Here is a 24474-nt window from a genome sequence, read left to right as displayed (position 1 = left end):
AAATTCAAACTATATGTTCTAATGTGAACATATAATATGTTTGGAAACATTTTGAACCCAAAAATATTATATGCTTAGAAGATTTTTCTCCCAAAGAAGATTGTGCTCAAATTTTTTTTCTGCCTAATTGTATATTCCCTCACATTTTTCTCACTTTTTCTGTAATACAAGGGACCTGGGTTCGATCCCTGCTTCGACCAACACCATTTTTTTTTAATATATTTTTTAACATATATTCCAGATACGTTCGGAAGTTCCCGAAAAGGTGTTCAGCATTAAGGCCGGTACTCTGTTCTGTTTTCGCGTTGAAACTCCATACAAGACCAAAAAATGCGAAAAATTTGCGAAATTTTTTCCATTTGTGATACTTTGTTTTTTCGTGTTGAAAAACTGACGTTTATAGCACGGCGCCATTTGCAATGTGAATTAAGAAATAATTTATTTATTAAAAACTATTTGTGCGGGTTTATAAATCAAACACGGACCATATTTTTGTTCCGAAACTATACAAAGGATCAAAGGAATAGCAGATCAATTGCCCAAGGAAAAATAAAATGTTATTTTGTAAAAACAAGCAACAACCACCAACTTAATCCAATATCGCTCCCTGTAAAATAGCGCTCCAAGCTACCTAAAAAAACGCCGCTTTCTATGTGCGAAATAATGGTTTCCATAAAAATTTTTCGCAAGAATGAACATAGTACCGGCCTTTACATACTATTATATTAAATTTTTACTACGAAATTGTAAAGTGTGTTTTATAAAAGACTTAAAGTCAGAAAAGAAAAATGCTTGATATAAACGAAATGGACTGAGTTCAAATCAAATATTATTTTTTTATTGCAACAATAAAAATTGTGTAACAAATAAAGGTTTTTGTGTACAAGTTTAAAATTTTCGAAGAAATTCAACTCTTACAAAAGAAGAACGTGAAGTCGAGTATATATAAATATTTTTCCATCGAATCCTAAGGTTAACGATAACCATTCAAAAGAACATTATATTTAAATTCGAAACAGTAATTTTAAAACAGCACATAAATTTATTTTGGTGTGAACAATTGATTGCTAGCATGTAACAGCATTATTTAGAAATACAAATAAATATGAATTTTTATTAACGAATAATTTTGTTCTTAATTTAATTCTTAAGGCCGGTATAAATTGGTATTATCGCGTTAAAATGGCCATGTTTACCCTTTTACTTTTCTACACCCAGAAAAAAGTGACCCCTTCTTTAAGTTAAAATGAACTCATTGTGAAGAAAGTTGAACGTCGTATAGCGCCAAAGACATTTTTATTTGTTTGAACGATGTGATTTTCGTAGAAATTAGGAATAATGCATTCCATATATTAGTTAACATTTTCCTATATTTATATACCACTATACTACAGAATGAAAAAATTTAACTAATTTGAATTCATATATGGAATGATTTTATTGAAATTTTTTCATTCATTTCGACAAATCTTTCACATTTGTGGTAAAATTTTTACTTCATAATTAGAACTGCTTACCTTCGTTTTTAAATACAATTTTATTTATTTCTATAAGCAATTATATCTTCAATAAAAGACATGTTTTATTAATATATTGAATATATTTATTAAGAATCAACAGCATCGAATCTCTTTGAAATATTAGTTTATTAATCCACTATTTCCAATTTCCGTGTGATATTATCAACTGTAAAACGCACTTTTTCTTCTTCTTGTACTTTTCACTTTTAATAAGTTGCTGCCTAACGATTTTGACCTCCTTTTACAATTTCAATACCTACAAATATAAAAAATCATAAAACATTTTTGTTGCAAAAGGTTAGCGTCACTGAATATTACCTGATATTTGAAGATTCCAAAATGAAGACAAATGAAAGGGTTGTTATTCTGCTGGTGTTTTCTTTCTTTATACACTATCACGAACATTGATAGATTTATTTAAAAAAAAACGAAAATTTTTCTCACTAATTTAAAATAACAAATATTTTATATATTTTATTTGTTATTTATTGTATTATTTTACCATATTATTTTTTAACAATCTCTCCGTATACCAAAACAACGCGATTCCAACTAAAAAAACAACCGACGCGCAAATATATCGATTACACCCACGCGCAAACACATCGATTACGATGACAGGTATCGATTACAGGTAGACAATAGAAATTTAGGAAAATTTCCTATATTCTAACAAGTGTGTTTCCTTAAGTTTTGAAAGGATTGCATACTTCTTAGTACGAATGAACTAAAATATTTTTCTATACCAAGTTGTTCGTATGTATGAAAAACTTTCTATTATAAAGGAAGTCGCAATTATCATTTTATAAGAAATTTTACTAATTTTGAGGAAACTTGGTTTTAGTTCGGTTTTTGTTTATTTTTACGAATGCTTTGTTATCGGTGAATAAAATTTTCTTTTTCAGTTGTAAATTCTTATACCCAGCGAAGAAAATAGTATGAGTAAAATTCCATGCCTTATTCTAGTTAATGAACTATTCCTAACTGCTTACAGTTTAGGATTTTTTTACTGAAACGAGTAAATTTTATTATTTTTCACAAAAATTTACCTTAATGGAAATAAAATGGATAAACTATATTGATGAAAATTTTTTCCTTTAGTTTCGAAGGCACTTTTTTCTGGGTGTATAATAATTTCTTTTAAAGAAAATAAACTTATTCAATTGTTGCTTTGGATCTTTCCCCACCATGTTATAATACAATTTACCGGAAAAAGTTGTAATGTTAGTCTGGTTTTGCCGCTAAAATGAGAAATAATTTTAGCGGTAAAACTCGAACTCAATACCCGCTTTTATTTTCGAAAAAATCCGTCAGCTCCTCTTGGACTACTCATTAATAAAGAGGAACTAATCTTTGTTTTTATAGATCTTACTGTTTAATTTTTCACTGTTTCGCCCTGTTTTCATTTTACTTTCACAACACTCAAAAAAAAGTGAACTCTCTATTTCACTAAAGCCATATTAACTTTATATTAGTTCATAGAATCATTATGTTTGGAAAAAGTTTATTTTAGTCAAATAATTTTTGGCGTATGTTAGTTAAATGAACTAAAAAACGGGAAAAGGTTATACACAAATAAAGCATAAAGATTTCCTAATTTCGTATTTCTTACAAAATAGTTCATTATTTCTTTAAATTTGTAAATTTTACCAAAAATGTGTCCATCGTGAACTTCGTATGTCACTAAAGACATTCTTGCAATTTTGAACTCCAAGATTTCTCTTAAAACTACAAATTTTCTTTAACTACTGAAAAAAATTAGTTATGTCTAATAAATTTTCTTGAATTTGTCGAAAAATATTTACTTATTTTTGCCATATCGGAGTGATGCCAGCGCTTGTAATACCGTTTAGTTAAAATTTTCTAAAAAAGTTCCAAATTTTCTAAAATTAATCGAAAGTTATCTTTCCTGGTGGGTTCACTGTTTTTTCAGTGAACTCTAAAAAGAGTGCACTGAAAAAATATTGTCGTGAGGCCAAAGAGTTCATGTCCTTAAAATAAGAATACAACGTTTGCTTAGCTTAGAAGACGCATTTCACTAATATAAAGTTTTTTCCATGTTCAAAGGTCGATACTTTCAATGAAGTCGTGTTGTCGTTATAATTAAGTGATTTGACTTAAAAATGGGTATCATAACATGAAAGAACAAATTTTGGACTAAGGTCAACTTGACTTTAATAATTCAGAAAAATTCTTTAAAATTAATGAAACTGTCTTTAAATTTGTTGCATTTTTGCATCTTGACTACAAGGCAAACATCATTCAAAAATAGGATATGTTTTTCAATACTTTATTTTAAAGACATTTTTTACTTGAAACATAGCATAATTTCTACTGGAAGTCTTGTTTTTAACGGACATTTTATAGCATATGAAAAAAAAGCTGAAAAAGCGAAAAATTGAAATGTGCTTCGTAGAGTCAAGTACACAAAACCCCATTTAAAAGAGAATTGTGTCTTAAAAGCATTCTTACTTGTATTCTCCGCTACTTTGGTTCGTAATCAATACCAAAATTGTTAAAGTGGAGACACAATCTTTGGAACCGGACATGCTTTTTGTTCAGTGTATAGTGCCATTTCGTTAGTTTTTATGAAGATCCCTTTAATTACCTTTGTTTGAATATTTTGACTTACTCGTCCTACGTTCCGATTTGTTTTGACGAAACAAAAAAATTGTGCCCGTAATGCGAAAATGATAAACAAAACTCATGCTCTTTTTTTTTCAAATATATTTTATCTTGGTTCCGAATGAATTTTCTCTCCGAATACTCATTTTAATATTTTACTTAAGCATATACAATTTTTGGCGAAGTCTTATATCACAACATATATATTTTTACTCATAATATGTAAATTTATACTTGTTTATATTCACACATAGTATATATTTAATGAAATTTTCTTTGTGTATATATATTTGTAATGCGCCAATTGGTTACTTTCATTATTTTACTTCCAGCATACCCTTTGTCTCTCTTTGTAAACACATATATGTTTATGGGCTATTTCTAAATTAATGTATGTTTGCATCCAAGCATATTATATTTACAAACATTTTATGTCCCAAACGTAATATGCTGTAACATATTAACATATATGTCCCAAACATATTATGCTAGTTTATGAACATTATATGTTTGCCCTCAAAAATATTGTGTTTAAAAATTTGAGTTCCAAACATATAATGTTTATACCCAAACATATGAAAAACAGTCTTTTTCGTCCGTGTGGTGACGCGGATATAATAAGTTTGTCATTCCGTTTGTAACACATTGAAATATCGATTTTCGACTATATAAAGAATATATATTCTTGATCAGGGAGAAATTCTATGATATAAAGATGTTCGTCTGTCTGTTGTAATCACGCTACAGTCTTCAATAATGAAGCAATCGTGCTGAAATTTTGCACAAACTCGTCTTTTGCCTGCAGGCAGGTCAAGTTCGAAGATGGGCTATATCGGTCCAGGTTTTGATATAGTCCCCATATAAACCGACCTCCCGATTTTGGGTCTTGGGCTTATAGAAATCGAAGTTTTTATCCAATTTGCCTGAAATTTGAAATCTACAGGTATTTTATGACCATAAAGAGGTGTGCCAAAAATGGTGAGTATCGGTCCATGTTTTGGTATAGCCCCCATATAGACCGATCTCCCGATTTTACTTCTTGGGCTTATAGAAACCGCAGTTTTTATTCAATTTACCTGAAATTAGAAATCTAGAGGTATTGTAGGACCACAAATACGTGTGCCAAAAATTGTGAGTATCGGTCCATATTTTGGTATAGACCGATCTCCCGATTTTACTTCTTGGGCTTATAGAAACCGCCGTTTTTATTCAATTTACCTGAAATTGGAAATATAGAGGTATTGTAGGACCACAAATACGTGTGCCAAAAATTGTGAGTATCGGTCCATGTTTTGGTATGGTCCCCATATAAAACGTCCTCCCGATTTGGGGTCTTTGGCTTATAGAAACCGTAGTTTTTATCCAATTTGTCTGAAATTAGAAATCTAGAGGTATTTTAGGACCATAAAGAGGTGTGCCGAAAATGGTGAGTATCGGTCCATATTTTGGTATAGCCCCCATATACACCGATTTCCCGATTTTACTTCTTGGGCTTCTAGAATCCGAAGTTTTTATCCTATCACAATGGACTGAATAGTCTAAGTGAGCCTGATACATCGGGCTGCCACATACCCTAACACATCCTATTTGCCTGAAATTGGAAATCTAGAGGTATTTTCGGGTCATAAAGAGGTGTGCCGAAAACGGTGAGTATCGGTCTATATTTTAGTACAGCTCCCATAAGAACGATCTCCCGATTTAACTCCTTGGGTTTCCAGAAACCGTAGTTTTTATCTGATTTGCCTGAAATTGTAAATATTCTGGTATTTTAGGCTCACAAAAACGTGTATCGGATTAAGTTTTTATCGGTCCATTTGGTAATGCCTCCATATATACCGACTTCACTTCTTGAGGGTGAAAATTGCTTGAAACTCGATGTAAAATTTCCATATTTTACTTCTACAGATTTGAGATTTCAAATCAAGACGTTATTTTATAATTTTATTGCACACTTACAAGACATGTTAATGATTCCTCTAAAACTCAAACAAAAATGGTTCTTATAAATCCAGAATCTGATATAGTCCTCATAGGTGAAATCTTTAAATTAATTTTCGGGATGTGTTCAGGAGTCCTCAAGCCCTCCTGAAATTTCAAAGGAAACCCTAATAATTGGTTCATGGTGGTGGGTATTTAAGATTCGGCCCGACCGAACTTATTGCTGTATATACTTGTTTTTTTTTTTTTTATTTTTTTTAAATAAGTGTGTTCCAACGGTTTTTGATGTTCCTAAAAAAAGAGACATCAATATATCTAATCCTCTTGGCATTGTCCTGATGTTGCAATATCAGTATTGAAAATCGGTCGTGGCCCAGCAGCTTTAGGGCTTTGGAATTGTTGGCGACTTCTTTAATTGCGCCTAAGACAAATTGACGAATTTTGTAGCCTCGAAGGCCGAATATAATACGCGGCGAAAATTAAATATTATTATCAGTTGAGCTACAAAATAACCTCTAATTTTTTGTCTCTTTCACCACGCAGAACGTGAAGACATTAATTTACTGCGCCTGATCCACACCCCTCTGGCCATTGTCTGGGAAGAGCATCGAACTAAGGGGTTAGGTCTTCCAGCAGTATGAAGGTACTTTGTCGTGACACACAAAAATGATTTTACTCCTGGAAATTCTCGCTATTAACGAAAATTCTCATGATTTGCGAATATCATCGCTCCACCATTATCGTTATTCATTTGTGGGTCTTGAGCTACATTTGGAGTGTAACGTTAGAGTAAAAATCGTTCGTCTGCTAGAATTATATGGCAAGCGTTATTAAATTTATTTTAAATCGTCGGCATTATTATGCTAGTGCTCCTGATTAAAGCGTAAGGATAATTAAGACCATTATCATAATTAATATCGTCATGATCGCCATCATTTTTAAAGTTTAGTTCAGTCAGCCCATTTTAGTTTCTGACCCAAATTTTTGTGCGAATTCTTTTTCTTTAAATTTAAAAATGGATTTTTACCTTTTTAAAAGGCTATTTTAATTTTCCTAAACAATTATCATATTGTTAGTTTCCAATCAAATATTTATATAAGTCTCCTATTTGTGACTCATTTTGATACAATTTAATTTTCAGTATTCATACTCATGGCTGATTGTCGCTAATGTAATTAATTCAAAATAAATAGAAAAGGCAATCAATGATTGGCAAATATAACCTTCAATATTTTGAGATTTCTTTAAAAAAAATAATAATAAAATCTGCTAAATAAACAAAAAATAAAATATAAATAAAATAGTGGTTGGTTGGTGTTACGTGGTGATTGGTGTTTTTGGTCATAGAAAAATGCTCGATGATTGATATACGGACGGACGGACATACGACACAACAAATGAACAAGTGCTCAGGTTTGGTAGTTTGTTGTTACTGGAGGCTTAGGAGTCTGGGGTTGGTTTTGTATTTCAATTGATGTCGAAGAAAGTAAAAATACTCAAAAAAAAATAATAATGTACTCAATCATGCCGAAGATTATGGGTACTATTGTCACTTGTTGGCCACTAATTATTGTATTTAAGCAAAACACATAGTTTTTTAGACACTACCATTTGCCCACCTCTAATAACTCATCCAATGCAAAAGTATGGTCGGTATTTTTGGGATAGAAATCAAATCTCCACAAACACTGGTATATGGGGAGAAGACGAGGGCGTTCATTTGATGACCAAAACTAATGTTAGCAGTAGCGTCTACTGCAGCAGTAGCAGCAGCTGCAATCTTGTAAATGGGCCACTATTAAAAAGAAATTAATGCCTTTCTTGTTGGTGTTGTTGTTTGTTCCCCCAAAATCAGGGTGGCGACAAAGCTTCTTCGCTTTTTCGCCAGCACCATCTTTGGGAAGATAACGAAAATCCGTTAAAGGTTTTTTGGTTTTCATTCATTTCGAAACAAAAATTTAGATTGCCATGAATTTGAATGAGTAGAGACGAACAAGTCAAACAGCCAAATAAAACAAAAACAAAAAAACAAAAACAAAAACAAAAAAACGTGAAAAAGTTACCGAAATCATGGAATGGAAATGGAAAAATCAATTTATCTGTGAGTGTGGATTTTGTGAAAATAACCATAAAATCGCTGAATTTGAATTTCGGGTTAACGAACGCGTTTCTTATTTTCCCAAGACCCGTTTGCCTTGGAACATGTTAAAGCATGTTGTGCTGTCCCTCGCCTTTAGCCTGTGAGACTGAGTACCATGTACTTACAGCCTTATAGCCAGCCGCTCTAGCTAGCATAGCAACTAATACAGCCGGTATTTGTCTTAGCCATTTGCTCTCTTTGGTCTGGTACATAAATGTCTGGCTGGTTGGCTGGCTGATTGGTTGGCCGGGTGGGTAGGTTATATCTGTTAAGTATTTTTGGGCCAAAGTTTCATAAATCTTTTGAATAAATATAAGTACACGATATTTTGCATGCAAAGCACACTCGATATGCCATGAAGTGGTATTTTAACCATAGCTAAGAAAATATTGGTAAATCCAGATAGAGGTGGTTTGAATGTTTCTTTTGGTGTTTCATAACATGTGACTTTTTAAGAATTTTTGTTTCAGTGGACTTTCCTACAGATAGGTCTTTTACACTAAACCAAAAGTTTTCAAATTAAGGAACGTATAATGCTAATTGTAATGGGAAGACATTTGTGAATTTTATTTGACTGTAAACCCTTTCAAGATTGGTCGTCTTCCAAGTTAGAGGTTTGGAGATCCTCAGAAAAAAGTCAACGAAAATTTCTATAACCGATTTAACCAAGGTATATTTATCTGCCTTGGATTTAACTTTATTTTAGTTCATGAAAACCAATTGATTCTAATTAACCCTTAAATGCCAACTGTATCTTTAAGGATACGGCCAGAAAAAATCCTTACGTTTTAATATTTTGAGCGAATTTAATGAAATCAAGTTTGATGCATTTAAAACCTCATAACGATATTTTTTAAAATACGTTTTTTCGGAAAGTTTGTAATACTTCTGAGTAATCCGCAGTCAAAACCAAAAATTTTGACAAAAAATTAAAAATACTAAAAATTGGAAGTTAAATAATATTTACCAGAGATAAAAGTAATGTTGGTAAAAAACTGAGTAATGTAAATATATCTCTATTCTCTACTAAAATCAAATTGTTTATTTGTAAATAAGAACTTAGTTTAGTGCGCACTGCATTTTTTAAGATAAAATTACTATTTAAAAAAAAATACATATTTTTTACTATTTTTTGTACTATATTTTTTCGGAGGAATCGGTCATCTTGTGCAGTTAAGGGTTAAATTTGGCCAAATCTCAGAAATATTTCCTTATTTTAATCAGTTGTTGCTACCCGACGACGCTAAATTCTAACCCACTTACTTTCTATTTATTTCTCATTGTAATTTTAATGTATCGACAGTAATCTACACGGACGAAAAAGACTGGTTTTCATATGTTTCGGAGCAAAAATTGTGTGTTTGGAACTCAAATTTTTAGCACATTATTTTTAAGTGCAAGCATATAATGTTCATAACATTTTTTTTAAATATAATATGTGTGGATGCAAAAATATATTAATTTAGAAATTGCCTCACACAAAAAAAAATCTGATTCAATCACGAATTAATTTTTTAATTGAAATGTCTTCAATCACGAAAGTATTAATCATAGTTTTAATTGGGCATATAAAAAATTCTTGATTAAAAAATTAATTGATTTCATTAGAAAATTTCAATTAACTTTTTAATTGATTCAATTAAAAATTTAATTTATGTTGATTGCAAAACTCAAATAATATATTAATTAAAAAAGGTAACTATGTTCAATTATTTTCTTAGAGTGTTTATTTGGATTAACAATTGATTGTTTGAAATACATTTTTAATTAAAAATTAAAAAAAAATGTTCATCACTTTTTTTTAACTGACTTAGTCATTCCAATTTGATTAAAAAGTTAATTGTATCAATTAATTTTTTATTAAAGAATTAATCACGAATCAATTTTTTAATTGAAATGTCTTCAATCACGAAAATGACAGTTTCAATCACAGTTTTAATTGGGCATATAAAAAATTCTTGATTAAAAAATTAATTGATTTCATTAGAAAATGTCAATTAACTTTTTAATTGATTCAATTAAAAATTTAATTGATGTTGATTGCAAAACTCAATTAATATATTAATTAAAAAAGGTAACTATGTTCAATTATTTTCTTAGAGTGTTTGGATTAACAATTGATTGTTTGAAATACATTTTTTATTAAAAATTAAAAAAAAAGTTCATCACTTTTTTTAACTGACTTAGTCATTCCAATTTGATTAAAAAGTTAATTGTATCAATTAATTTTTTATTTAAAAATTTTCAATCACTGACTTAATTAACTTAACGTTTCTATCTTGATTAAAAAGTTAATTGTATTATATATTTGTTTAGAAAGAAAGACCGAAAGAGTATAAAGAGAAACTAAAGATGGCGAATGAGAGAGATAAGACATCAACACAACATAGTGAGGCAAAAAGTCCAAGGCAATACAAACAAGTTACAAAAGGGATTTTTTGAGGGTGTACATTAGATAGGGTCACGGCCTAAAGGAAAAACGAAGTTGATGCGGTCAACCCCCAGTTTTGTAGCATATGTGAAGACAATTTGCTAGTACAATTTGAGAGCCTACTGTTTTAAAATTCTACCAATCACTTTCGCTACATGATTTTTTAAGTCTGTCCATATTTTTGTGAGAGAAGGCTGTTGTTTTCACTTTTTTCAAATACTATCAACAGCCTTCTCTCACAAAAATATGGACAGACTTAAAAAATCATGTAGCGAAATTGATTGGTAGAATTTTAAAACAGTAGGCTCTCAAATTGTACTAGCAAAAACACATGCACTTTGCATAACGCAGAAAATGCCGTAGTGCAAACAACGAGTATGTATACAAAGGTACCGTTAGAAATTTACAGATAAACAGATTTTGTGTTCTAAATGCCTTATAAATTAATTTCGTAGATGTGAATAACGATGTGCATGTGGTTTCGATCGAACATCATGACAAACAGCAAAAACTATTTGGTGGTGTGTAGGGTGACCTATTGACTTTTTAAAATCTCTGTAACTTTTTTGTTTATGAATATAAGTAAATACTTCAAAAGCAAAAGTTTCATATTTTGTTAAGATCTTTATAATGGATATAAGAAATGGGCATCATAGGGGTATACGAAGCGAAATAAAAAAAATAAAAATCAAATTTGACGTCGGAGTCAAAAAGGACCAATGCACGAAATATAGCCCCTGATTAACCACGAACAACGATATGCGTTTCTTTTCGATCGGACTTCAAATGACGACACAACACAATAAATTGTATTTCGGGGGGTCGTAGGGTGCACGAAAAAAAGTTTTGGTTTTCTGAAATTGTCTTCGCATATGCTACAAAACTGGGGGGTGACCGCATCAACTTTTTTTCGTGACCCTATCTAGTGTACATACGCTATAAATCTTTGCCATATTGTTGCATACACTTAAATGCATTTTTATAAACATCTTTAAGAAATCAAGAAAACATACGCAATTTTGAGACCATTTTTCCACTGAACGTCTCTACACTGAAAAATTATTGGCCTAATATGGAAGATTATGCAACCTAAATTAGGGCTCAATATTAAGGTCAAATTTCCTTAAAATCATGAAATTTTAATTAAAAGAAAGTTTATAATCTTTGTTTCAAAAAAAAAATTAGATAAAGAACACAAAACTTGGAAATTTGCGTCCCTCTGTTAAAGTCGGAGCTCTTTGAAATAAGGCAATTTTCCCTTAAAGTAAAGTAAATCATTTTTATGTTGAATAAATCGTCTTTAAATTAACTGACATATTTAATTTTTAAAGATAAGACCGCTTCACATTTAGGCTAAGACTTATTTTGAACATTTTGCATCTTTGTTACAATTTTTTTTGAAGTAAGAAAAAATTTTTAATACACTCAAAAAAAGTGAACCCTATATTTCACTAAAGCCGATTTAACTCTATTTTAGTTCAGTTATAGATTACCCTATACCGAATTTTTTATAATAAACAAAAAATGATTTTTTCCTAGTGTATTGGCTTTAGTGGAAAAAGCGAGACAACAAAACACTAATGTCTGATTTTGCTGTCGCAGCTGTTGGTTCAGTTGGTTCATTTCAGGATTTCTGTAGTCTCAGCAGTGGATAAAGCACTGTCGGCAGCAACAACCTTTTCAATTTCTTTTCATTTACTTTGTTGCAGTTGAATTTTCTTCGTTTTTTGTTTTTTTTTCTTTCTATCTTCTTGTATTAAAAACAGGTTTTGACTTATTAAACACTATCGTACTCTATTGTACCTTGTCATCATACGAAAAGCATTTAGAAACCACCACATCATATGGTAAAGATATTTTCATTTGATCTGCAACATTTTGTTACCCTTCAAGGGAGGCACGTCATGTCGTTGTAGTATGGTGTTCTAGAGACCTGTATGAAATATGCACTTTACAGCTTAATCAAACATGCCTTTAGGCTGGACTCTGGTGTTTAGCCTTCAGTTAAGTTTTGAGTGAACTTTTTTTTCGTTTACCTTTTTTTTTGCAAGTACCTTATTATGCTTCTACAGGAGATGTATTCTTGTGTTCAAGATTGCTCAGTGGAATGGGGTTAATTAGAGGGATATGTAATATGCTTTGAACCATGCAACATATATGTCTTTCAGGATGTACACACAAAGAAATTATTCTTTCTTTTTTTAGAAAAAGGGGATTTTTTTGGTGTTAACAAATACATTTACTAAAACAATTTTAACAACTACAAACATATTGTTTGATCTTAATTTAGTTTCGGAAAAGGATTTCATTTATAAAGGCTAACATTCGATGATATGTTAATAAAGGCACTCCAAAAGAGTTCTATCAACTTTATTTTGAAATCAGTGGCATTCACATGTAATATGAAAGCTTTTATATGTGGAAATCATACCTACACATTAAAAAAAAAAAAAAAAACAAGTATATACGGCCGTAAGTTCGGCCAGGCTGAATCTTATGTACCCTCCACCATGGATTGCGTAGAAACTTCTACGAAAGACTGTCATCCACAATCGAATTACTTGGGTTGTGATATCTTAAAACTTCTTAACATCGTTTTCTAAATTGTGAGTTAGTCCATACGTGGTATATATTAGAAAAAAAAAAGTTATGTATAGGTAAGTCTAATAATAATTACGAATCGACATGGAAATTGAAATGTGGGGGTCGCTTATATGGGGGCTATATTAATTATGAATTTGATATGGACCAATTTTTGTGTGATTGGGGATCGATTTATCTGAGGGTTATATATAACTAAAGACCGATATGGACCTAGTTAGGCATGGTTGTTAACGGCCATGTACTAGCACTATGTACCAAATTTCAACTGACTTGGATGAAATTTGCTCCTCCAAGAGGCTCCAAACCCAAATCTCGGGATCGGTTTATATGGGGCCTATATATGATTATGGACTGATATGGACCACTTTTGGCATTGTTGTTAAATATCATATACTACCACCACCTACCAAATTTCAACCAGATCGGATGAATTTTGCTTCTCCAAAAGGCACCGAATGTCAAATCTGGGGATCGGTTTATATGGGGGCTATATATAATTATGGACTGATATGAACCAATTCCTGCATGATTGTTGGATACCATATACTAACATCACGTACCAAATTTCAACCGAATCGGATGAATTTTGCTCTTCCAAGGGGCTCCGGAGGTCAAATCTGGGGATCGGTTTATATGGGGGCTATATATAATTATGGACCTATTTCGACCAATTTTTTCATGGGTGTTTGAGGCCATATATTAACACCATGTACCAAATTTCAACCAGATCGGATAAAATTTGCTTCTCTTAGAGGCTCCGCAAGCCAAATCTGGGGATCGGTTTATATGGGGGCTATATATAATTATGCACCGATGTGGACCAATTTTTGCATGGTGGTTAGATAACATATACTAACACCATGTACCAAATTTCAACCGGATCGGATGAATTTTGCTCCTCCAAGAGGCTCCGCAAGCCAAATCTGAGCGTAGGTTTATATGGGGGCTATATATAATTATGGACCTATTTCGACCAATTTTTTTATGGGTGTTTGAGCCCATATATTAACACCACGTACCAAATATCAACTGAATCAGATGAATTTTGGTCTTCCAAGAGGCTCCGAAGGTCAAATCTTGTGATCGGTTTATATGGGGGCTATATATAATTATGGACCGATGTGGACCAATTTTTCATGGGTTGTTAAGGATCATATACTAACACCATGTACCAAATTTCAGCCAGATCAGATGAAATTTGCTTCTCTTTGAGGATCTGCAAGCCAAATTTGGGGGTCCGTTTATAAGGGGGCTATATGTAAAAGTAGACCGATATGGCCCATTTGCAATACCATCCGACCTACATTAATAACAACTACTTGTGCCAAGTTTCAAGTCGATAACTTGTTTCGTTCGGAAGTTAGCGTGATTTCAACAGACGGACGGACGGACATGCTCAGATCGACTCAGAATTTCACCACGACCCAGAATATATATACTTTATGGGGTCTTAGAGCAATATTTCGATGTGTTACAAACGGAATGACAAATGGTGGAGGGTATAAAAACACTTTCCTCCGGAACGAAATGTAAGGCAATCAAAATTCCAATTTTTTGTGAGGTATTTTCTTTCCAATACTTTATTTTAAAATGTTTTTTTTACGTTAAACTTTCTTCGGTGTACGAGCAAATAAACCCGAATTTATGGTAATCAAACCTTTTTTATTTACCTTAAAAGAACATTTTTAGCAACAAAGAAGCTGAAGCGAGCAATCACGAAAATGCCCAACTCTAAATTCAATTTGATAATTGTGCAAAATATCTGAGTATTATATTGGATTCGAGTTAACAATGTGTTATCTGTTTCAATTTTGCAGTTAATGTCCCGAATTTTAGGTGGGTTCTTCACTTAAAATTGTTTTTATTTCACAGCAATTAATGGCTTGTCCCATTTGAAATTAAACACTTCCAGAAATTCGCTTCACTAATTGAAATACTTATTTTTGATGGTTGTCACCCTCTTAACTTAATGCATGCACGTCCACAAGAAATTCAGTAAATATATGTTACTTTATTTCATTAAGTATCATTGTGGAGTAGTAATTATCCATGAGAAAAAAAAAACACTAATCTAAATGACAAATAAATTAAAATTACTAAATATCACAAAACTAAGTTAACACAATTAAATTGTAGGTATACCTTAAATTGGTCAATGGATTTTTGTCATTACCATTGATGTAAAGTTTTCATTTTTCCCTATAAGAAAATATTCCCATAATACTTCCTTTGTTAAATATTAATTGTTTATGGTAGGCATTTTAATATTATAATAAAACAATTATTAATTATTAACAATTATAATTAATTGTTTATGATGTTATTTAATTGTTGCAGCTAGTTTTAATCCATTTGTGGGTTTCTCTATTATGAAGAGAGAGTCTCGATACAAAGAATGAGTTTGGAAGAGAGATAGAGAGAGAGAGAGAGGTGGGAAATTTGCCAATAGCTTCGACAACGATTAATTGCCTTAGGTTTGCGTCTTAAGTCTTTTGTTTTAGCATTTAGCACAACATTCTTTCCTTTCTTGTTGTTGGCATTGTTGGTCTATTGCTGTTGCTGCTTCTGTTGCTGTTTATTTTTTGCTCTTTATCTGATTCCTCTTCCCGTAAAACAAAGCATCAATCACACACACACACACACATACACTCACATATATATTCATGTAAATATCTATCTTAACAATATCATCCGTTGGTATTGCCTGCCTTTTAAGAAAACCACCAACATCTTTGGAAAGGTCAAAACTATGTGCAGAGGGACTGACTAACAGTTCATTTTGTGTCGATTTTTTTCGCTTTTGTATTCACCTTCTTTTACTTCACTAAGCTAAGCTTGAATTTCGTTTATTAGAGCTCTTCTTTTTTTGCCCACACTTTGGGGCCGTTTGCCGATGTTGGTCGTTTTGGAAATTAGATTACGCACGATTATTCAAGTATTCCTTGGACGAACTCTCGGTAAGGTGCTTCATGTTTTCTGTTGCTGTTTCTTTGTTCTCTTTTACTATTGTGGTTTTGTATATCTTTCAATTGTTGTTGCTTTTGTTTTATTTTAATTAAAACAAACACCCATTTTGATAAACACTACAAAGAAAGCCAACACGGAAAATATCTACGCGTACCGATACCGTTTTCTATAAAGCTCTTCGACGACGTCTTTATGGCTTGTACTCCGCTCACAGACTGAGAGAGCATGCGATAAACAGAAATATGTTGCCGTCTTGCCTGAATTCTGTATCTGGAGCTGCTGCTGCAGCAGCAGAAAAGAGCAGCAATAGCCCAAGCAGCTGTAGCATGATTACTTCAAAGTTGTTGTGGTTTCTTGTTTTTCAAGAGATTTGGCCCACCACAGAATCGGAATCTGAGACTATGCATCCAAGCAGCAGCAGCAGTAACTGTAGCGGCTAGGAGTAGTACTTAAACGAATCCAACTTGTTACGAGTCTTTAAGGTCTTTATGGAAGATAACAACAACGCCACAAAAGAAGAGAATAATGATGGTGCGTATGTTTGTTTATATCCATCTATACAAGTTGTCTTGTTTTGGTTTTTGTTTTGTTGTCACTGTATACGGCTAAAAGATCTATGATATATACAAATTTTTAGATTCTTACCTCATCGGAAAAGTCCCCTTGGTGTTTGACGTCTTCGACTTCAGTGTAATTTTTTGTTTCTTCATGGGATACCACACGTTTGTCATTGATCTCTCTCACTAGACCATCAGCCGGTTTGGTTACCATACTTTTCACCAATGTCCCCCCTGTATTAGATAATTCAGCCAGTTCTCCATTTCCTCCGGGCCCTGGTGGCAAAGCACCTTTGCTTTTGCCATCGACCGCATTAACGTTGGTAATAGGCAGGCCCAAATCGTGTTTCTGCAATATTTATTGATTATTGTTGTAGGTAGTGACGGTTTTTTTGTTATACATTAAGTAAAATACAAAAAATACTTGTTAACTCTTAGTTAATCTACAGTATTCGGCAAAGTTATTAAAAACCATAAAGGTCTAATATTTGAGAGTAATATGTTAGAATTAGTGAAAATTGGTGGTTGTATCTAGTGGATCTGTACACCCAAAGAAAAAATACTTTGCTCCGGAACGAAATTTTAGACAAACAATATTGCCTTTCTTATAGAGTATTTTTTTTTTTTTGGTGCGAAGAAATTCTGATTTATGATAAACAAATCAACATTTATCTCTGATCGTTTTTAATTGCGTCAAAAGAAAACTTTTCGTGTCTAAAATTACGTTCCTCCTACACTCAAAAAAAAGTGAACTATCTATTTCACTAAAGCCATATTAACTTTATAGTTCATAGAATCATTATGTTTGGAAAAAGTTTTTTTTAGTCAAATAATTTTTTGCGTATGTTAGTTAAATGAACTAAAAAACGGGAAAAGGTTATACACAAATAAAGCATAAAGATTTCCTAATTTAGTATTTCTTACAAAATAGTTCATTATTTCTTTAAATTTGTAAATTTTACCAAAAATGTGTCCATCGTGAACTTCGTATGTCACTAAAGACATTCTTGCAATTTTGAACTCCAAGATTTCTCTTAAAACTACAAAATTTTATTTAACTACTGAAAAAATTTAGTTATGTCTAATAAATTTTCTTGAATTTGTCGAAAAATATTTACTTATGTTTGCCATATCGGAGTGATGCCAGCGCTTGTAATACCGTTTAGTTAAAATTTTCTAAAAAAGTTCCAAATTTTCTAAAATTAATCGAAAGTAATCTTTCCTGGTGGGTTCACTGTTTTTTCAGTGTAAAAGACAACTTTTTTCAGTATGTCTACACCATAATGCGTTGTTGAAGTAACGGCAATTTAAATACTGAAATTTTTGGATTGTTAACTGCCATTTATGAATTATATGGTAAAAGTAAAGAAAGGTTATAATTATCACAATTGACTGAATAGTCTAAGTGAGCCTGAATCTTAACCGAGCTGCCACTTTAACCTTAAAGAAAGGTTATTGGCGACAAATAATTACAATATTTTTCTTACGGTGTAGTTCATTCTTGCAAGAATTGTACGAACATTTTCATATGCTTAGTTAGCATTGAATTTATTTGTAAAGTCATTGAATTTTGTACCAGGGTTAGTTCATAAAATATTTGAGACATGTTTGGAATAAAGAAAATGTCATTGGAAATTTCTTAAAATATTTTGAAAATAAAATTAAATTAAAATTAAATTTTTTTGCAATAATAACATAAATTAATTAACATGAGTTAATTTTAACATCAGCTTAATAACAGACTTTTTTCTGTGCTGCTTTGACTCGAGTTCTCGAAACTATAAGCATTGTGAAATGAATTTTTAGTCTAAGTTCACAGAAAAGAATATCACCAAAATATTTCCAATTAAAATTTTAATTGAATTTAAAAAACAAAATATTCAATTAAAAATTTAATTATTTAATTATCAATTAAATTTTCAATTGGAAAAATTAATTTTTTTAATTAATTTTGGAGAATGAAGACATTTCAATTAAAAATTAATTGGATCAATCTATTTCCTAATTGAAGACAAAAAAATATTTTTTTCTGTAATAGTTCGTTTGAAGAAACAAAGATTTATTTGCCTTTAATAAAATATTTTTTTTTGGTCTAAAATTTCGTTTCGGACGAAAGAGTTATTAGTTTTTGTTTTGTTTATGATATCGCAGTGGTAAACTTATCACTTATCACTGATTGCTATACGATTCCATATTAAGCTCAATAACAAAGAACCCCCTTTTTTATAACTGAGTCCGAATGGCATGACTGAAAAACTTGTTGGTGTTCGAAACTGTTGTTGGTGGCCGAAAGTGGCATTGAACCCGAGACCCTTTCTACATCAGGCGAGCATGCTAACCATTGCACCACGGTGGCTTCATTATCTTGAATCGGAAACCAAAATCTTTGGCAATGGTTGCTATAGTTTGTCCCTAAAGAAACTACCGTGTGATATTCATTTATCGTTACTGATTTTTTATGGCTTCGGAGCTTAGAAATAATTGTTTTCGAAATACACCACTTCAGTAATAAGATTTCATTAATTGGTCATGTGCGACCTCCTTCTATGTTGTTTCCAGGTTCGCAGTTAAACTAATGCTAAATTTAGCTTATTTTGATTGGTAAAAAATTATTTGTTTGTAGTAAAATTATATTTTTTGTAATTTTCCGCAGGCCAATGTAATATCCCAACAATTTTCCCACTGACTCGTTTTCCTTATTCGTTTTTCCAAATCGTTTAAAGGTTCACACCAAGTTGATATGTTTTAGTTTGACAGTTACCATGGAAACTACACCCAGAAAAAAGGGGCCCTAATGCCAACTGAACTTTATTTTAGTTCATGAAGATTAGTTGATTTTAGTTAAATTTTGCACAATATGAGTAAATGTTCCTTATTTGAATAATTTATTGCTAATGACGTGAAATAAAAATAAGAAAAAAAGTTGTATACAAATATAGTGCACAATTTTACTAAAAAATAAAATAGTTCATATTTTCCAAAAATGGCAGAAGTTTGCTTAAATTGAGTTCATAAGTCTCTCAAATGAATAAATTTTACTAAAATTGTACCTATCTCGAACTTCGTACAGCGCTAAAGACATTTTAAAATTTTTTAAATCCAATTTTTTCTTCCAACATATGAAATTTTCTTAAACAACAGAAAAAAATTAATTATTTTTAAAAAAATTTCTTCAATATAACAAAAGTATTAACTTATTTGTAACACATTGCAATTAGAAAACTAGTTTCGTTAAATTTTTCTAAAATAAACTTACATTTTCTTCCACGGTGGGGTCACTTTTTTTGGGTGTAGAAATTCCCATTTACTCTAAATTCAAATATATCCATTTTTTTTTTAATAATTACCGCGAACGCAAAGGAAAAAAATTTTTTTCATATCCCCATGTCCTTCAAAGTCTTTGTTTATTCATTTTTTCTATAAAATTTACTTCAATCATTTGACATATATTTTAAAAAGAGTATGTCAGAGCCCAACCAAATTAGGGGGGTTCACATTCTAAAATTTACTTGTTTTTTAGCAAATCTTTAGTTTTGAACTTGATTTTTTATATGAATATCCCAAGTATGTCTCAAAAATGTTATGAACTAAACTTTCAATGTGAACTAAAGCCGATGAAAAGTTTCTTTTTTCCTTATTTTAAAAACGCATTGTAGAAACAAAAACCAAAAAGTGGAGTAGAATTTAGTTAAAAATATTTAGTTTAGCTCAAAGTATTTAGTTCGGTTCAAAATATTTATTTGTTTCTGTGTATTACTGTGTAGTTCTATGGATGTATGGATTAACAACGGTGTCATTGAGAAATCTGAAACGTATAGCTTTGTACTAATCTATGAATCTTAAACTTTCTTCTCTTAATAAGATCCTGATAAAAAGCATATAAGTTCGGGCATCACCAAAGTTATTTATCATATTTACATCGCAATATATGCAATATCATCGATACTAAACGAGCATCTTTAAATTATTAAATTCTTATGAATTCTTCTCAAACATTCTTAATATATAAGCCGAATACTGTACAGTATATATACACACACACAACTCTGTATAGAATTTTTTAATGTTATTGTATTTATTTACCTCTGTTGTCTCAGTTTCCTGTTTATCCGTATCCTCTGTAGTATTTGTTGATACTATGGGACCAGAGTCTTCAATAACTCTTCCATCTTCGAAACGTATCGACCGCTTAACACGGGTTTCAATTTGACGTGTAGTTGTAAGTTCAGTTTTACGTTTTGTTATCCATTCCTCTGCAATTATAGCCAATCCCAATACAAGAGTCAGAGATTCATTTAGTGTGAGAGCCAAATCAAAGAGAGAGACAGATGAGATCATAAAAAGAGAGAAATTAAGAAAAGAGTTGTTTAATGTATAGCAACAACAAAAATAATATTGTTTACAATTTTACGAAGGCCTAAAAGTATACAATGGAAACGAATTGTAAAGGGCCTCGCTTTTTTTAATGATATACAAATAACCGTTAATAAGATCATATACAGTTCATTTGACTGCCAATTTAAATTTTTTATGTTATAGCTCAGTTTAGATTTGACAGATGATCTTTCATTTTATGGCTTTTTGTCGATATCTTTATGTTTTTTGTTTTGCTTAAAAATCTGATACTGGTTTGCTTCAATAAATTTCAGCATTGCATTTGCGTTTTGCATCAATGCTTCTATCTACTGGGTGAATGGTGTTTCATAACAAATATTCCCCCTCTCCATATAGGCCATTTATTCCAACATTCGTAGAGATCTAGTGGAAGAGAATTTAAGTTAACTAAACTGCATCACAGTATTGAATTCATGATGAGTGGCGTGGATGAAATACCTTTGATATGTGCTAATTAGTGTTGGCGAACTTATAGTAGCCGTACGATTCTAACTGGCCTTCTTCATGTTTTTTTGCTTTCATTCTAAGCGAATTTGATGAAATGTCTTGTTTTTCCGGTCCTAACGGTTTTATTATTACTCTTAAGTATACGGCATCAATGGCTATGAAGGCGACGACAGCTGTGTAACAACAAATATATCATATAGCACATATGAGACATTCCATGCTAAAAGCAGTGTTTTGGCGAGATAAAATAAATTCTTTTGTGTGTATATTGAAAAATCGTATTCTAAGTATGTTGGAGTACTAGTTTGGCAAACATATTCCATTACATACACAAGGGTAGCTATTATTTCATTGAAAACATACACAGAACGAATTACGTCAAACATGTTTCAAGAGGAAAAAATTTTATTTGGATGGTACAATTGAAGTCTTAATCGAGTTTTAAAAAATATTCAATTAAAAATTTAATTAATTCAACGAATTTTTTAATTGAAACAAAAATCAATCACAAAAATTAATATTATCAATTAATTTTTTAATCGATACTATCATATCTGTGATTGAAGACATTTCAATTAAAAAATTAATTAGATCAATTAATTTAGCGATTGAATCAGAAAAATAGTCACAATCCATAAATAACATTTTGCTCTTGAAACATGTTTAAGGTGATCATATTCCTTCTGTGTGAAATGTATGTCAGGAATAATTGATCAGACCTTTGATCATGTATACAAATGGATCTAAAACAGACGAAGAAACTGGTAGCGGAATTTATTGCAGTGAACTAGGAATACGAGAGCCGTATACGTTAGATATACGTACGTGTTGGTGAGGCCGTTATTTAGAAGCGATATCAGCTTCTCCATCGACAGTCAAGCAACTATAAAGGCCTTGGTCAATGCAGACATAATGTCTAAGTTAGTCAGCCGCTGTCTTAGGGAAATTAGGGTTTATACTGAAAAATGCAAGTATGTGCTGGGGGATCGTTCGTGGAACGAATAATGTCCTTGCGGACGTTTTTCCTCCCCTGTCTTCATATATTTAAAATATACATGTCAAATATGATGAACTATGGTGAGGACGTAGGGTAACTTCGCAAGATTGCGAGCAAAAAAACAAAACAGTAAAAATTGGGAAATTCTGATGGCGATGAACAGATTGAGGCATTTTATTGGTATTATAATTACACAGAAAAAAATTTCACGAAAATTTTTCCAATTAAAATCTTAATTGAGTTTTAAAAAATATTCAACTAAAAATTTAATTGATTCAACAAGTTTTTTAATTGAAACAAAAATCAATCACACAACTTAATAGTATCAATTAATTTTTTAATTGGATCATTTAATTTTTTAATTGACTGTCAATTAATTTTTAATTGATATCATTTCTGTGATTGAAGACATTTCAATTAAAAAATTAATTGGATCAATTAATTTCGTGATTGAATCAGAAAAAAATTTTGTGTGTAGGCACAAAGATGATGACATTTGCCTGTGGTGTCCGGAATTTACGGAACACTCGTACCACTTCATGTACCAGTGTGTAGCATTATCAGATACACACAAAAAAATAATTCATTTATTTTATGAATAGTGTTCCCAAAAATTTTCCAAACACGGAATTCATAAATTGTATGAAAAAAGTTCATAAATTAAAAAATACAGGTTTTCATTGACTACGAATGTATACATAATATTAATGAAATTTGTAATATTATAAATGAAGTATACATAATTTTCGACATTGAAAAATATGTATTTTTACATAATATATATTAATGTATTAAATATATCTCTTCTTTTCTTTTTTTCTTTTCGATTTTCCCCTAATTCTTAATTGGTCAAAATATATGAACTCATTTATTAAAAACCCCATTAAAGTCCTGAGAGTAAAAAACATTTTATACTATTTTTTATTAGTTATAAATATGACCACCAATGCTTCCAGTTAATTAATAAAGTTGTTTTATTTCGTCAACCTTTTTCAGCAATAAATAATCTTTGGATCGCGACGGCGACTCAAACTGCACTGAAAAAAATCAAACACAGCAAAGCCACGTGTTGCCTTCAAAAGCGTTATGTTTGGTTTTTGTCTTGTATTGTATGCTTGTATTGTATACATATGAGAGTAACTCTATGTTGTGGCTCTCTCATGCTAAGAGAAAACCGGTATTTCTGGATATATTATGTAAAGATTCATTAATTTTATGGAAGAATCCATGCGCATTATTAAAAATTGCTTAATTTAATAACAAGTGTTTACGAATATAAAAAATACATCTATTTCATGAGAGAGTCCATAAATTTTCAAAAATGTACACATTTATGTACAAATTCATATTTTATTTTTTTGTGTGTAGGAGAAACAACAACAGTTAGGAGAAACAACAACTGTTTCAGGCTCTCACCAATTTGCTGGAATGTAGCGTAAGGAATATACTCGGCTTCACCAGGGCCTCTGATTGGGTGTTTTAAGCGACTTTAAGAAAGACGGGTAAATGGAAGTTTTTGAGTGGCTTTAAACGAGACCACATGACGAAGAAGAAGAGGTTGAAGACATTTTCCTCGAGGAATCATAATGAATAGGCCACTACCCAACGAACACAAGGATGAGCATTTTTCATAGGTAACGCCATATCAGTTTGATAGTGAATCCCATCTTCAACATTAATTCAAACGGCCTTGCAAATTGCTTGCGTTCAACAAATTTTCCAATAGTGTTGAAGCATTAAAATGAAATTTAGTTTGAAAAGTTGTTGCTTATATATTGAGAAATTGTTGCTAACGTGTTGAATTCTACTGTTGAGAGTAATGTCTGTTTTTTGTTGAGAACGTGATTTTCTCA

The 24474-nt window shown here is 31.3% G+C and overlaps 1 protein-coding gene across 7 annotated transcripts in view; it reads right to left on the bottom strand.

The window, feature by feature from the left end:
- Positions 1-24474, bottom strand: part of chas (chascon) — a 92514-nt gene that overhangs the window by 8309 nt on the left and 59731 nt on the right. For all 7 annotated transcript variants that reach the window (XM_075298226.1, XM_075298220.1, XM_075298221.1 and 4 more), the window contains 2 exons: positions 20866-21035; positions 16871-17131 (listed from right to left, as the gene is read on the bottom strand). In XM_075298226.1, coding sequence (XP_075154341.1) covers positions 16871-17131; positions 20866-21035 — 431 coding nt within the window. The remainder of the gene's footprint in view (positions 1-16870; positions 17132-20865; positions 21036-24474) is intronic.

Source organism: Haematobia irritans, chromosome 3 (genome assembly GCF_050003625.1).
Source record: "Haematobia irritans isolate KBUSLIRL chromosome 3, ASM5000362v1, whole genome shotgun sequence".
Lineage (NCBI taxonomy): Eukaryota > Metazoa > Arthropoda > Insecta > Diptera > Muscidae > Haematobia > Haematobia irritans.
This window is presented reverse-complemented; position numbering and strand designations above follow the sequence as displayed.